Source organism: Malus domestica, chromosome 02 (genome assembly GCF_042453785.1).
Source record: "Malus domestica chromosome 02, GDT2T_hap1".
NCBI lineage: Eukaryota > Viridiplantae > Streptophyta > Magnoliopsida > Rosales > Rosaceae > Malus > Malus domestica.
In genome coordinates, this window is record NC_091662.1 from 26,324,919 (window position 1) to 26,340,954 (window position 16,036).

Here is a 16,036-nt window from a genome sequence, read left to right on the forward strand (position 1 = left end):
AAAACTGAACACAAACAATACCTAAAGAAAGCTAGTCACACGATGTACGATGCATGACTAAGATTAATTAATTTCTAGGATCCTTACAAAGTGGATCCAGAGAGGATCCTCATTCAAATTTTAGATCAAATCTTCTGCATTCAAAATAGATATAATCTCTCTATAAATCTAGGGAGCTTTAATGAAAAGGGTTTCTCAAAACTTTTAATTAACCAAAAACTATCTACTAACTTTATTTAATAAAAATGGCTTAAACTTTAATAAAAAGGATTCAAATTTTAATGAAAAGGACAAAAAGTTTTACATAATAACAAAAAATAAAAAATAAAAAATCAACAAATAGTGACGCGCGGGACTACGCATTACATCACACACATACACACACTTTCTCACTCAACCGTTATCCACATCAACTTTTTTTTCACCTCTCCCCACTCTTCTCTCTCCTTTCACCTCACTCCATAAATATTTTATTTTTTATTTTTATTTTTATTTTTATTTTATTACTTGTTTATTTGACTATTCTTTCAATTTTTTGAGAATAAACTAAGTAATAATATTACATGATAAAAAATAAAGAAAAACTTTATTATTCAGTTTTATGAACACTTATACTGTAACTATTTCTTAAACAGGTGTTGACCTTACAAACTACCAAGCCTACGTGGCGCGCAGGCCGAGTAATCTACGAGCTAACTACATCTTTCGGTGAATGCGGGGCTTGCCAACTCGTCGGCAGAGGAGTAAAATTTATTGATGTTACGTTTGGTGCATGGCTGACTTCTGCGTCTTGCGATTGCGGTTGAGGAAGGAACACGTCTCGACCTCTTGGGTTCTCGAACCTGAAGACAAGGCTACTATTCTTACGAAGTTCACGAATCGTCGTCGTCGGATTCGGTCACAGTGATGGTATTCGTCAGAGTAAACTCACGCCGAATCGACACTAAAGTGTAAAGGCACAAATACTCAAAGCGGATATAAGTCTTAATAGTGAATGTGGTTCGGCCGTCTAAATGCCGAACTCTAAATCCCACTTAAGAGTATCCAATCATAAAATAACTCGGCGTGCAATGCGCCGAGCTCAGTAAGCTGTAACACCTCACTTCGCCGAGAAGGCTAATGAGATGACCTCGATCAATAAGGATTCGAAAATCCTTCTCGACCGAGACTTGGATAGGTAACCAACCATTCTCGCCGCAGTGTTGTTGATGCCAACGGAAGATGCTGCGAGATCGGCTGATTTTATGACGACATAGCTATCTATGCCGACTGAAGATATCACTGGTTGCTTTCACAGTGTTGTTGATGCCAACGAAAGATGTGTCAGCGAAAAGAGAAAATAAAAAATCTCAAAGTTGTTTAGAGAGTTTGCGCAAGGCAGTTGTGTGTTGAATTTGAGGTCTTCTTCCCGTTGTTTGTAGCCTTGTATTTATAGAAACAAATGTGTGGCGCAACTTCACACTAATGCAGGATTTGATTTCAATTCAAACTGGTCAGTTAGAGTCTCAATCAAAGATTTCTCAAGATAAGCAACAACCTATCTTTGAGATGCCATCATTATCTCTTAGACTTGGCAATAAAGGAGACCAAAAAACTACCTTGATCACATTGTTTGCCTTCCACGTGTATGCATGTCCCACTGAAGAATTGCAAATGAATGGCAATTCTTCTTCTGACAAATGATTATTATATAACCATTCTCATTTAATATTATCCCATGCAGAGAAACCCATTTCCAAACAAACACCATGATATCGATCATATTTAGTTTAGATAAATTGATATATTATTAAAAGATAATATCATGATTAAAACCACAATATATCATTTAACAATAACAAAATTATCTTCATTTTTCCATCCAACGGTTAGGAGCTACGCTTACTCAACGGCCTTGATTGCACGGACCGATGGTGTAAATTTGGGTCCAAACAACAGGACATTTACTACTTCTTAAATTTGAACACTATTTCTTAAACTGAACATTGACTACTTCTTAAACCGAACACTATTTCTTAAACTGACCATTGACTACTTCTTAAATTGAATAATATTTCTTAAACTAAACACTAACTATTTCTTAAATGTAACACTAATATTATCACTACTTCTTAAACTGAACACTGACTATTTCGTAAACTGAACACTAACTATTTCTTAAACTGTACACTAGTACTATTACTATTTCGTAAACTAAACACTGACTATTTCTTAAACCGAACACCTTGTAAACTAAACAGTGATTATTTCTTAAACTTAACACTAGTACTATCACTATTTCGTAAACTAAATAAACTATTTATTAAACCAAGTAATAATACTATCACTATTTCGTAAACTAAGTACTGGTTATTTCTTAAACCAAACACTAGTATTATCACTATTTCGTAAACTAGTACTGTCACTATTTCGTAAACTAAACATTGACTATTTCTTAAACAAAAAACTAACTATTTCGTAAACTCAATACTGACTATTTCTTAAAATCGAACACTAGCACTATCACTGTTTTTTAAACTGAACACCAACTATTTTATAAACTGAACACTAAAAGGTTCAAAATTTGAAGCTCTCTTCACATTATCATATGAATCATTGGCAATAATATTTATATTCATACAGAGTTAGAATAATGATTTTTCACATTCCTATTTGTTCTTTAACATTTCTTCGAACAATTTTTTTGACTTTCCTTTAATTTATTCAATACAAAATTAACAACGAAAACATAAATGAAAGATCAGAAAAGCTAATGTGCTTTCATTGAGGATCATAATCTAATATTTTTTATTTTTAGGTTTTAGTTGGTTAGGGTTAAAATTAATAAAGAATTCCATAATTTGAACATAGGATGATGATGACATGCTACCCCACGTGTAAGGCTAAGTGGTAGTCATGTATTGATGTTAGCAATATATTTTTTTTATCTCAAATTTCTCTCTCTCAAATTTTTTGGGGTTTGCTGATGTCATTTTGATTAGATTTGGTTGACATTCTCTTCTCTCTACCCTCACAATGTCTCTCTGCATCTTTTCCTTCCCGATTAAATATTTAAAAAGTAATTTGTGTGCTGCTTTTGCACTGTTGGTTTTCTGTTGAATTGGTAAATGCTTGCTTTCGCATTGCTCACGTGCACACGCACTTTGGGTTGAACAAGTTTTTGTATTTTTTGTTTTTTATCTCTTGTCCTTATCATTAAATAAAAGTTATTAGATGACTTTTGGTTAAAACTCAAAGTTTTCAAATTCTTTTCATTAGTTTTCATATAAATCTAATTATTAATTGACACGTAATTATAAACTTAACTTTTTGTAAGTTTATCATAAACTTATAATTGAGACCACAGATAGGCCAAACCTATTTGGTGTGGAGAAGATTTATGAGAGGTGTATTCAATTGAGAATTTGAGAAATTTTAATGGATTTATAAATCCATAGATTTTTATGGAGTTTAACTGATTTATAGAGATTCTATGTAAAATTTTAATTCAATTAGCTCGAAATCTCATGGGGAGATATGAGATTTATGGATGCTTACAATATACTACAAAATCTCTCAAATTCTCTCAAATTCCTCAACTTTTTCAAATGATTTAAATTCAAATTATAATTGAATGTTATAAATTTCTTTAAAATTATAATTGAATACATCCGAATTTCTAAAAATTTTAATAAATTATCTTAAAATCCTGAGAATCAATTAAAAACATAATTGAGTGCATTAAAATAATACACCCCTTAAAGTCGGTAAATTGTAGATGGAACTTAACTGTGGGAGACATACAGAGTAGAAACAGCCATGGCATCGGGAGCGTCAACACCGCCGTATCCAAGCGCTGCTAGAATCTCCGATTCTCAATGTTATCCTCAGTACACTGCCTCTTTAAAGTGTATGCTACCTCCAACGCTTTCATTGTTTTCTTAAATTTACTTCGAAGCATAAAATTTCCTTTCAAATTTAACCTTTTTGTTAACTTTTCTTGATTACGCCCGATCATTATCAGACAAATTTGTTTTTAAGCTCCAACCTCCAAAGAAAAATTAATTGGTATTGGATTTGGGGATGTTAATTAAAGCTTAATTTTGAGTTTTGAGGCTCAAATTTCTGTATGGTATCGAATTTGCGACTTAGGGTTTGTGAAGTTCGCAGAATTTGTTTCAAAAGTTTTTGTCTTTTCTTTTTTGGTGTAGCAGTAATCTGGTGGAAATTGAACTGTTATTTTTGGTGAGAGAGGCTTGGCTCGTTAAGATGGAGTAAGATTTCCTCCTCTGGATATGCTGTGGTCGATAACATCGATCGGAACTGTTCATATAATATATCATCTCTGCATATTTTAGTTGATTTTTTGTAGAGATGATCTTTACAAAGTCTTCTAGAACATGAATTGTTCTGATCATAAGCATGAAATTCCGTAAATCAGTCACGTAGTGAATTGAGGAGGAACTCCTCCTCATTCATTGAGTAGCCATATTAATTTCGGTTTTGGTAAGACAGTTAAATTTCTGTTAGTGGAAAATTGATAAAGGTGTTAGAAATATGAATATTTTATCAATTTGAGAGCACAGAAATACCCATGATTAGTTTAGAAGAATTATCCACAATATATCTATCTCTAGAAAAGAAACCATTAATTATGTTCTATAAAGCTTAACCCAGTTTTCGTAGGTATTTTTAAGAACTGCATTGCTTGACAAGTCTAGAAGTGAATCATTAGGTTTGGACAATCGCCAAAGTGGAAAAAAATTCTGATATTTGGTGGCCTGATTGGGTTGTTAAGGGGAACCATAAAGTTTTTCCACTGTATTATATGAACACTCCATCGAACTTGATTGATGTTTAGATCAGAGAATTTAGGAATGAAGACTAGGATAGATGATAAGAGAAGACATGATATAATTAAGGTGATGCAGTTTTCCGGTAAGCTCTTATAACTGCATCCCTTCCACTCTGATATTCTGGCCTCTGTGTAAGGTTATTCGTAATGTTGCTACCTAAGAGCTATTGTTAAATTTGACTCATCACGCCAACTGGAATGATGCCTCATTCTCAACCACATGTTGCGTGTACCAGTACCAGTCTTTTCGCCGCATTTCTAAGACCAACTTGATTACAAATTTTCCATAGTTTTTGTCATCCTTACGGCATTTAACTACTTTTGGATTAAGATAGGTTTCTTCCTTAATTGTCCCCAACTGCCCAACATACTCATGCCAATTACATTTTATCATCTCTAAGTTTTCCATCCTCTCTTCTATGAGACTGACGTATTCGACTTCCCTATAGTGGATTTCTTTTTCTTGGTTAGTTTTTGTTTTTCTTGTATTTTACTTGAATGTGGTCTTAAATTATGAGTATGCAATTCTAGCTCCTTTATCCTGTGGTAATGCTGAAGGGTATACTTTGATATAAGAGATCTATACATCTGAGCTTTTAGCGGTGGCTGCACACAGATGTGCACATAGGGACACAACACGGGTTGGAAAGATACTGTGAGGGTTGGAACTTGGAACTAGTTTGATAATCATATTCTTTCATGAGTTATGTTTCTTAGTTTACAAACTCAAAATGGAGATCAATTGTAATTTTGGCTAAGTGTTGATTCCTTTTGTAAACTTTGCAGGTCTAGAAGAATATAACTCGGACAAGAGCAAATGTCAAAAGCATTTTGATATTTACAAAGAATGCAAGAAACAGGAGGTATTATTACTTTTAGATACTTGATTGCTCTGTAGTCTTTATTCGTTTATTGCACATCCTGATGAAAGATTGGATATCCATCATTGCCTATGAGGTCCTTCCGGTAAAGAAATAAATATAATTGGATAATTATATGTTTTCAAGAATCTATGCAACTTAATCTTCATCTGTTTACACAGTGAAGTCAGGTTATTGACAAAAAAAAAAAAAAAAACCAACCTTAAAATGAAGTTCCAGGCATAGTCGATAAAAAAATTTAAGCTGTCTAATTTTGTTTCTGGTAGATACTTGAACATGATGGTCGTGTGTTGCACGAATCGATTGTAAAGAATTTCGTTGGCATGTCATTTTCCATTGTTTACCCACATACGCACCAAAGTCTGCAGATAGAAGGCATCATCTGTTTGCATTGGTAATTTTGTATGCTGCTCGTTTGCTTATATGGTTTATGTTTTTTGTTGCAACAGAGGCTAGCTCGATTGGAACGTAACAAGAGTAGGTCTCTTTTCTCATGAAACTCTTCAGGATTTCTGCTCATATCGTAAGGCGCAAAAGTTAGTTTTGGGCTCATTAGAGGTGGTATTAGATTTATAGAGTGCTATACTTGATACGGTGGCAAATGTAGAACAGGGCCAATTCGAATTCACACGTATTTGTTCAGTCAATCCATGTTTCATTGAGTATCTTACTTGTGTAACACTCCCGGCTGTACGAAATCATGTTCGGGCAATAATCGTCTTGTATGGTTAAACTTTTTCAAATGAGATGTAAATCACCACTAGCAACCACTGTTGTCTCCAACACCACTGCATGGAGTTAATTTTAATTGAATTTCGTCATATTTATAGTATTTTGATTTACTTTTCATTTATAGTATTTTGATTTTTAGTTTTAATTGAATTTCGTCATATTTTATTTTTCCGAATGGAGTTAATGAAACTTTTGTAATTTAAAATTTCAATTGATCTTTTCAATCTAATTTTGAGCTAGGTAGATAGAGCATAAGTACACGGTTCTCAACCGTTTCTGGCCACTTCCGGCGACAACGGATGCCGCCACCACCAAACCGTAAATCATCACCCAAGGGGAAAAATATCCGAAAGACCCAAATCATCGTATCTCATTGTAGGTGGCAAATCAACCCGCAAAGCATTAGGCCACCTGAAACTTCTTCGCCGTTTTCCGACGAGAATCTAGTCATGTGTAAAAAATGTCAACATGTGTCTACTCCAGCTAACTGCACTTTCGAAAATCAGAATTTTGATTGTCGAACAATCACAATTACCACAGTCGGTGGAGGCACATGGCGGCCCGTGATGCTTATTGTTGTGGGGCCTTGCATCCAGGGAAGTGCGTCGCTATAGTGAGTGAACCTAGTTCTTGCAAAATGGTTCACGGTATGGTTTCACAAGAACGGGCACACGCATACACCTTTGGTTTAAGGTTGTGTTGGTTAGGAACTTGATTGTAATTAGTTAATTTAGTTAATATAACACTCCGTATTTAAAAAAATGACAATATATATGTGTGTGTATAAAAAAAAAAAAATATTTATGCAATGATTTTATTAAGTTTCTTTATATACGCTATGAGTACAAAACAAAAAAAACAAATATCGTATTTTTGGCATGTAAGTTAGTAGAGATTCTTTTACTACAAGAATATATTTTTGTCTAGCTAGTACTTTTAGACTTAATTTTTTTCCAATTGGAGATGCTTGTACTAATTAACATCTCATTATAAATTGTAATGCAATATGCATTAAGTTGGTAGCTTCATGCAGGTTAGATTATTTTGTTAGGCTTTTCATTGATTGGAGCTTTTTATTTCACCACCATTTGGCTAGCCCATTTCTTTGTAGACTTACCAAAGTGTTTTGATCCAACAAGCTTACCTTGAGATAAACCTTGACATGGCCTTTGATGCTTGCATCCATCTTGCATGATATTCATTAGTTCATGATTAACTTAACACATGTATCTTTTCCATTTGAACACATACCATTGTCAATGATTAACTTCACATTTGGTGTGTTTCTATTGGAACACATATTAGGGCTAATGATTAGCTTAACATTTGTTGTTTTTCTATAGGACCACGTTTCATGGCTAACGATTAGGACAACATTTGTTGCCTTGTTATTGGAACACATTTTATGTCTAATGATTGGCACAACACTTGGTTTCTTTCTATTGGCACACTTGGGAGATTTTTTTGGAGAGGAAGATGTCATGCAATCTCTATAAAGGAAGGAGCAAGAACCAATGGAAGGGACATGGAGAAAAGAGAGAGGAAGAAGAAGAAAAAAGAAAGAAAAAGAACCAACTCCAACAAAAAGCCATTCTCCCTTTCATATTACCTCTTATCTTTCTTTTATATATTGTTAAGGCTTTAAGCCATCTTTCATTGTATTTATAAGTCTCTCATATATAGTGAAATACAACGAAAGCAAACCCCAGTGGATGTAGTCAATTTGGTGAACCACTTAAATCTTGTGTTGTTTATGAATTTACATTTTGAGATCATTGTCATGAGAAGCACTCCCACCAAACCATCAAAAATCTCCATTTACTTCCCTTAAGAATGCTATAAAATAAGAGACAAATCTCATAAAATGCATGATAGCTTACCCAACAGAATTGCTCTATGGAACTCAAATGGGGTTATGCATCAATATCACCTATATTATTGATAATATAATACAATTTTGGCTACTAACAATTTGATTAGTGTTGCAGATGTTTTAGAGCATGTGATTATTGATATCCATGTTACATGACATATACATAAGCATTCTTGTAAAGTAAGAAAAAGAGTTGAGTTGTGTTTGAGTTGTGAGGATATTCAAGGGATGAAGAATGCCTTAAATCCAAAATAATGAACCTTGTATATGTCAGGCGTCAGGTGCAGGGCTTGAGTATACAACCGATTGGTTATAAAATAATGAAATCTTGTATATGTCATGGTCGGGAGAAGGGCTTGAATGCACAATTGGGCGTCGGGGGAAGTGCCTATATAAATAAAGTGAAAATTGAGAATTTAATTATGAGAATTGGGTTTAAGGGATGAACAGGAGTTAACTCGTATTCTAAGGTATTCAAAGCCAAGTGGTATAAGCATGGTATGAGACGTGAATGCTTGCGTGCCTTAGGTATGTGTTAGCGGGATTAGAAGAGAGTGAGTACATTCATGCATCTCATTTGCATATGCTTTATGCATTGAAAGAATTGTTACAATTTTATTATTATTAATTGGTAGTTTTTGTTGTAACCTAATTTGTGCACAAACGTTATTCTGCTGCGTTTTCGATAAATTTTATGTAAGATTTTGTTATGTGATGTATGTGTAATCGGTATAATTTTTTTTTATTTTCCACCATATCTTGGTTGTAGAATTTATTTCTATAGCTAAGATATGACTCATACCTTAACTCGTGAATAGTCCTTACTTGCTGGTCGGGGAATGACAACTAAGGATAGAAAGGTCATCAGAAATGTATCTGTATATATAACAAAGTGTACATTGAAATTATTCATTGAATGAAATTGAAATACATTTTTTACAACTGAGGTTTCATTACAAGCTAAGTTTCCTATACTCGTTGACATCTCGATCCTCTTCCGCTTCATTTTTCATCAAATTTTTACTTGAATTCATACTTGAATTCTTGATTTCTCACCGGTTATGTGCATCTCTGAGTGTTGATTCTCTATTTTCATGGAATCTCCGTCTGATTTGTCTTCTTCTCTCCCAAATCAATCTGCTCTAAACCAGTACGAGGCCTTTTGGGAACTCACTGGCTTCAGATTCCATCAGAACTCCGAAGTTAAGCGAGTTCGGGCGGCTGCAGTCTTAGGATGGGTGACCCACTGGGAAGTTCTCGTCGAAGTTCCCAAAAACAAATCCGTGAAGGAATGGTAAGCCCAAAATGGACAATATCGTGCTACAGCAGAGTCGAGCCTAGGATATGACAGAATGGTATCAGAGCCACTCTGTCGTGTGGTGCGAGTCTGCCGATGAGGATGTCGGGCCCATAAGGGGGGTGGATTGTAAGATCTCACATCGACCAACAGAAAGGGAGTGAGACTCTACTTGCATTGGACCACAAATATCTGTATGAATCAACTCCAATGGATCTCTAACTCTCTAAGTTGATTGAGAAGGGAATGAGTCCCTATGTTGTTTACCCAACATGCAGCCTTCACACACACTTTGAGACATTTCTAATTTAGGCAATCCATGCACCATCCCCTGTTCTTCAAGTACCTTGAGACTTCTCTCATTCAAATGACCCAATCTCTTATGCCATATCTGAGAGCAATGTGTGACACCTGCTCTTAGTGCATATTGTGTTGCAGGCAACATTTTCAAAGGGAAATATCTATTGTTGGTCATATGCACCCTCACTACTAAATTATCCAGTGACCAACCATAAAAAATATTAACTATATCACCTCCAAACAACAAATAATAACCATTTTCCATCATTTGTCCTACACTGAGAAGATTTTCTTCAAGTCCAGGAACAAGCATTACTTCTTGTATATGTTTTCTTCCCAATTTAGTTTCAATCACCAAAGTTCCCTTTCCTGCCACTTGACAAATTTCTCCAGTTCCCATCTTTACTTTGGAGGTCAAATCTTTCTGAACATTGACCAATAATCTCTCATCTCCTGTCATGTGGTTACTGCAACCACTATCAATGTACCATGAGTTATTGACTTTCACATCAGTCACTGCATTGCAGACATAAAACAATGATCATGTTTCTCCCATTTGCTTTACATAATTAACTTTCTGCACTCCTTTATTCTCATGACAGTCTCTTATAGAATGGCCTGGCTTACCACAGCCTGTGCACTTTGGTTTACCTTCATACCAACACTTCCCATAGTGCAACCTGTCACACCACTTACAATCACCCTGACGTTGTTTTGCTTCTGAGCATAATTAGGCCTATGATCCCATTTCCTTTGAGTATTATTCTGTCTCTAAGAATAATTGGGTTTGTGATCCCAACTCATTTGAGTGTTACACTGCTTCTGAACAAAGTTTGGTTTATGATCCCAACTTTTTCCCCTTGACTTCCAACTTTCTTGAGACCTCTGATTCCCAGAAAATCCACCACTTTTGACACCCTTAGATGCTACATTTAAACTTGCAAATGCCCTCTCAGTCGAAGACTTAGTATGTAAATCAAGCCTCTGTTCGAATCCTTTTAGAGAAGCTACAACTTCTTGAACCTCAATAGTTTCAAGATCTCTAGAATGCTCAATTACAAAACAATTGCATCATATGTTTTCGGAAGACTAATAAGTAATTTCTGCACAATTCTCTCCCTAGATAGTTCTTCTCCATACCTTTTCATTTGATTAATGATATCAAACAATCGAGAGAGATATACAGATAATGATTCACTATCCTTCATACGAGTATATTCAAAGTCTCTACGTAAACCTTGCAATTTTACATTTCTTACTTGTTTATCTCCTCGGAATTCACCCTTCAGAACATCCCAAGCTCCTTTGGATGTCTCTTCATTCACGATTCTGGGAAAGATTTGATCCGAGATTGCACCTTGTATCATTCCAAGCGCACGAGCATCCTTCATCAGAATCTCACTGAATGACACTTCATCCGTCATCTCCTTCTTCGTCTCGTCGACCACAGCTTTCTCAGACTTCGGATCTGGAGGTTCAAAGCCATTTTCTACCAGCTCCCACAAACCATACAATTTCAGTATAGTTGTCATACGAATCCTCCAAAATTCATAGTTCTCTCCATTGAAGACCAGAGCTCTAAGCTCGACATTGCCGGACCCAGCCATATTAGACTTGGATACAAGAAATCACAATTTCCAGATTCGATTGAAGCTTAAAGATGTAGCTCAATCGCACATATTTCACGCCCAGATTAGACGATGAAACCAGGCTCTGAGGCCATGTTAGTGTTTGTGTGTGTTTTCCATATGTATTTCAATGGAAGTTATCTTTAATGGTGGAGAGAGTTTCAGAGAGAAGAAGCTGCAAAGAACATGTCTCTTCAAATTTCATCCACACTTTTACAAAATACATTCTAACCGTTATATGAAGAAAGGAAGGGAGATCCTTCACTCTCTAACATACAATACAATCTTAGCCATTCATTGCTATCCTCCTATGAGATGATGCCACATGACTTATTCTATTACTTAGACTAGAAACATGATTAAAATGCCATGTGGACTATGATCCAATGGCTCACATTCAAGCTGAAATAAAACATAAAACATGATCCTTGCTGCCAAGCTTCAGCTAAAGGGTTACACACCAACAGGGGCCAGACGCCTTGCCTCTTCAACTCGCCTCTCCCTATTCCGTTTGTTTTTGCTGCTGCCTATCTGCGGGTAGCCTTCAATTTCCATATAAAGTTTGCATTCTTCTTGGTTTCTAGAATTTGGGTTTTTTTTATTCTTTCTCAATTTTACCAGAGTTGGTTACTCTTGGTAATATTTGGAATTGTGTTCTTAATATGTTTTTACCACTAATTGGAGCAGCTTAATTTGGCAAACTACTTGTATATACAGTTTGGGATTCTGCTCTCACAATCCTACTTTGTATACAAATTATGTTTCCATCAATACTTTCTTCTGTATTTCAAGATTTAGGTCTGATCCAATATTATCCGTTTTTATTTTATTTTTCCTTTGAAGTATTAGTGGGGTTTAATGTTATTTATGATTATTGTTAGCAGCTAATAATGAGTTCAGTTTAAGTTTGCAATTTTATATGAGTATATTGTTTAAAATTGTTACTATTTTCATGGAAGATTATGTTAATGGAGAATCCAGTTTATAATTTTCACACATGGTCTCTAATGTCTACTCACAATACTGTAAGCCATAATCATGACTTCTAAAAATTGGAATCAATCTAATCATTCTCAAAGTACCCCTTATCTTAATGTAATAGATTGTGAAATATATACTTCTATCAGTAGATGGTGAGTCAAACAATTCACTAATGAAGCGCACAAGATAACTATTTCAAAGTACATTTAACAACTCCAGTTCATTTGGAACTTGATTAGTTCACTAAATGTATTCATATCGTCATTTATAGAATCTTAGCCTTCACTAATGTCATTGCATATAATTAAATGACGTAATTCAGCATTTCAACAATATAAAATTTTAGTTTCCACTTATATGTGTTAATGGATACAGGAGTTTAGCTTGGCCAATTAATTCATATGATTCCATGGTGAGGAATAGCTTGACTTACTATCTCAACTTGCGGCATTGGTTAGGTGACACTCAACAATTGTATTTTCTTCCTACATTTGCTTATGGTGGATTGTCCTGGTCCTGGTGGATACACCTGCCGTTTTCCTTTTCACCATGACCTCTACTACAATCCCATCACCTCCCTTTTCCTTTGCTTTTGACATCGTTCTTTTTCTATGTAAGCTCTGAAACCTTCGTAGAACTCATGCATGTTGTGGTGATTTCATGGTTTGGCTATCAATCGCTTTCAATTTTTATTTACATATTATTCATTCCATTGTCAGTGGATCCCATCCCAATTAGGGCTCACCCACCTCACCCTCACCCTCACTCACGACCTCATCCCCCATTTCATACTTTTAGATTTCCATTCCTTTTTCACTCAGCCGAGTCGCCGCCCACCTCACTCATGGCCTCTCATCCAAAAATTTCGTTCTCCCTAGTATGGCCATTATAAATGTACTAGTATTTGTTTCAACTGAATCATCAAGCACGGTCCAACTTATTTTTGCTTTCTTAATGCTGATTTACATAGTTGTAATTTAGTTTTGGATTCGGCATGATGCATCCACTGAATTTATGAGATCTTATTTAGTAATTTCTATTGTAGACTTCTAAAATGCTATTAGCATTTTGATGATTAGTATTAGTAGCGTCTGCTTTTCAGCTTTTACTTGATACCAGTTAACTTGATATATCTTGTTCCTTGCCAGGTTCAGCTTTTGGATTAAGAACTTCCCAGAAACCTCTGTTCGAGATGAGGTAATGATTAATTTGATGTGTTAATGGAATTTCTTCTTAGCCTTTATTTAATGAAGTACGAATAAGTTTTCCTCTTTCTTTGGTTTTGTGTTTATCTCTATTTCTCTTCACAACCGACCAATGTAGGAAGATGTAAGTTACACTGCTTTTGAGCTTATCTTTGTTATGGCTCTCTTTGGTATTTTCTCTATCTTTTTTCATATTTGAGATTGGGAATATGGTTGAGTTCTACTGGTTTTCCATTCTCTCCTCACCCCAAAACCCTAGAAGAAAAATAAACAAGAGATGGCATGTGTTTGACATCTACCTGATATTGCCATCCTGATTCTAAGATTGTTATGTCTTTGTAATTTTACAGCAATCTCTGGTTTCTCTGTCACAATTACATTGAGAGGAACAGACTTTTATGCATATTTCTTTTAATTTTCCTTTTGTTGACTTGGTGCCACTAACCAAAGACATTTGCATTAAAAGGAATATGTGTTATATGCAACTTTATATAATCAATTTTAGAAATTTATTTGAATGCATGATGATTTGGTGTTCAAATAATTTAGTATTCGGAACCGTAAACTGGCAAGAACCGAATTGGAACCGGTGTAGACTGAACTGTAAAGTTTTAGTAATAAATTTAAATGAAACCGCATCAAACCGAACCGTTGATATTTTCCGATTCCAGTTCTGGTTTAAGGGTGGAACCGCATAGTGCCCATCCCTAGCATCAACCGTGACACTAGATGGAAGTGTGACAAGGATGGCAATGATGTCTAACATAGTCGGGCTTATTGGGCCAAAAGAAAGAATCATCATATTGGTGGTCGGGCACCAAAGGCCGCCATCAGGAGTTCTTAGTCCATGGCGTCGAATATGCCCAGACTCTTCCATGAGTCGTTGAAATAGGATTCCATTTGGTTGACCCACGTGGCCCAAGCAGTTGAGGCCAAAGGCTAGGCCACCTAACGCTTGGTAAACTCTTACTTAGCCTAGTCGCCGCCTTAGAAAAGAAGTTCTATCATATTTTTCTTCATCAGTGAGGTAATGGAATTCGGGATATAATCCTTGAACAGAGGGCCAAAGACTTGGTGGCTAGCATCATATTCATCACAATGACTAAATAGTTTTGTGGTTTAGTGATCGACGAAGCTTTTGATTCTTTGAAGCTCATCGGAGATCTTTTGGCAATAAGAATAGGAGGTTCGAGTTTGAGTCGTTTGGAAAGGTTTAAAGGTTGGATGAATTATGGAAAATAGGTTAGATTTCTGGGAATTTGAAAGGTTGAATTCAAGTGCGCAGAGTTTTTGGAGGCTTTTATACACAAAACCTTGGGGAGTTTAGGGTTCTAATTTTTTATAACCGAGAAAATCTAGAGTGAACATAGGATTTAACGATGCGTTTGAGCTGCTTCATGCTGCCCAAGTGAACACGGGGCTGATGTGTCTCGATTTTCAAAGCATGTCCATCAAGGATGGACGTTTCGGTGGCCAGGCTGTCTCGAGAGTGCAGTGTGTGGAATGGACAAAGATAGAGAGACCCTATAAGTAAGGTTCTAAAAGACGCTAGGCGCTAGTCAGGCGATGGGCTGAAGTCCAACGCTTAGGTAGCTAGGTAGGGTCTAGGCAGACGCCTAGGCGAACTAGGTGGATTTATGTTAATCTATTATATTTTGTGTAAATAAGTGTCTATTTATACTTAAAATATATATAATTTAATCATAAACTACAAAATAAAGTGACATATGGATTATGAAGTATTAGAACATAATGAAAACATAGGGTACAAGCATATAATATGTGCTCATTTAAGTATTCAACAAGTTTTTTACAATTTATTGAAAGTTATGTACTTTCTGTCTAAATAAGTCATAACCTAGGCGGGTCTGGACGGGTTAGGCAGGTGTTTAAGAGGTCTATGCAGGCGCCTCAGCAGGTCTAACGCCCTTTCTTAATTTTCAAATGTCTAGGCATTAATCGGGGTGGTAACCAGCTGCCTAGCGCCTAAACGAGATTTAGGTAGGGCTAGGCGGAGATTTTTAGAACAGTGCCCATAAGAATTCGACACATGGCAACATTGTGTCAGTTGAGGCAAAGTGGCGTGAACATAGAAATCAATGCAATAAATGCTAATTAGAGGTTGGTTGAGAAGCATCTGCTTCTTCAATCTCTGGCCAGGTGTTCATGGCCGAGGATTTGAGAAGCGAAGGAATAATGTTTTCAACCTGAAATATTAGGTTTGGGCCAAAATAGGATAACCTAGCTTTAGTAACTCTTGGCACAATAATAGATTTCTCAGGCTAAATGATAGTCAACCCAAGTA

The 16,036-nt window shown here is 35.7% G+C and overlaps 1 protein-coding gene and 1 long non-coding RNA gene across 3 annotated transcripts; both read left to right on the forward strand.

Annotated features, from left to right (window-relative positions):
• The first annotated feature begins 3,701 nt into the window (after window positions 1–3,701).
• On the forward strand, window positions 3,702–6,547 carry LOC103406581 (cytochrome c oxidase-assembly factor COX23, mitochondrial). Its single transcript, XM_008345568.4, has 3 exons — window positions 3,702–3,889; window positions 5,621–5,697; window positions 6,165–6,547. The coding sequence occupies exons 1-3, from the start codon at window positions 3,799–3,801 to the stop codon at window positions 6,210–6,212; spliced, it is 216 nt and encodes a 71-aa protein (XP_008343790.2). The 5' UTR covers window positions 3,702–3,798; the 3' UTR covers window positions 6,213–6,547.
• Window positions 6,548–11,898: 5,351 nt separating this feature from the next.
• LOC114823773 (uncharacterized) lies at window positions 11,899–14,134 on the forward strand. Of its 2 annotated transcripts, XR_011574789.1 has the most exons (4): window positions 11,899–12,082; window positions 12,902–13,139; window positions 13,675–13,723; window positions 13,850–14,134. It is a non-coding gene; the product is annotated as an uncharacterized lncRNA (long non-coding RNA). The 2 variants fall into 2 exon arrangements; XR_011574788.1 differs by lacking the exon at window positions 12,902–13,139 and having other exon boundaries at window positions 11,903–12,082.
• Window positions 14,135–16,036: the final 1,902 nt, after the last annotated feature.

What these genes read in the sequence shown, in the direction of transcription:
- LOC103406581 (XM_008345568.4), top strand. Translation starts at nt 3,799, where the DNA reads ATGGCATCGGGAGCGTCAACACCGCCGTATCCAAGCGCTGCTAGAATC. An exon ending in GTACACTGCCTCTTTAAAGT is followed by an intron (nt 3,890 to 5,620) that starts GTATGCTACCTC and finishes TAAACTTTGCAG; the next exon opens with GTCTAGAAGAATATAACTCG. An exon ending in AAGAATGCAAGAAACAGGAG is followed by an intron (nt 5,698 to 6,164) that starts GTATTATTACTT and finishes TTGTTGCAACAG; the next exon opens with AGGCTAGCTCGATTGGAACG.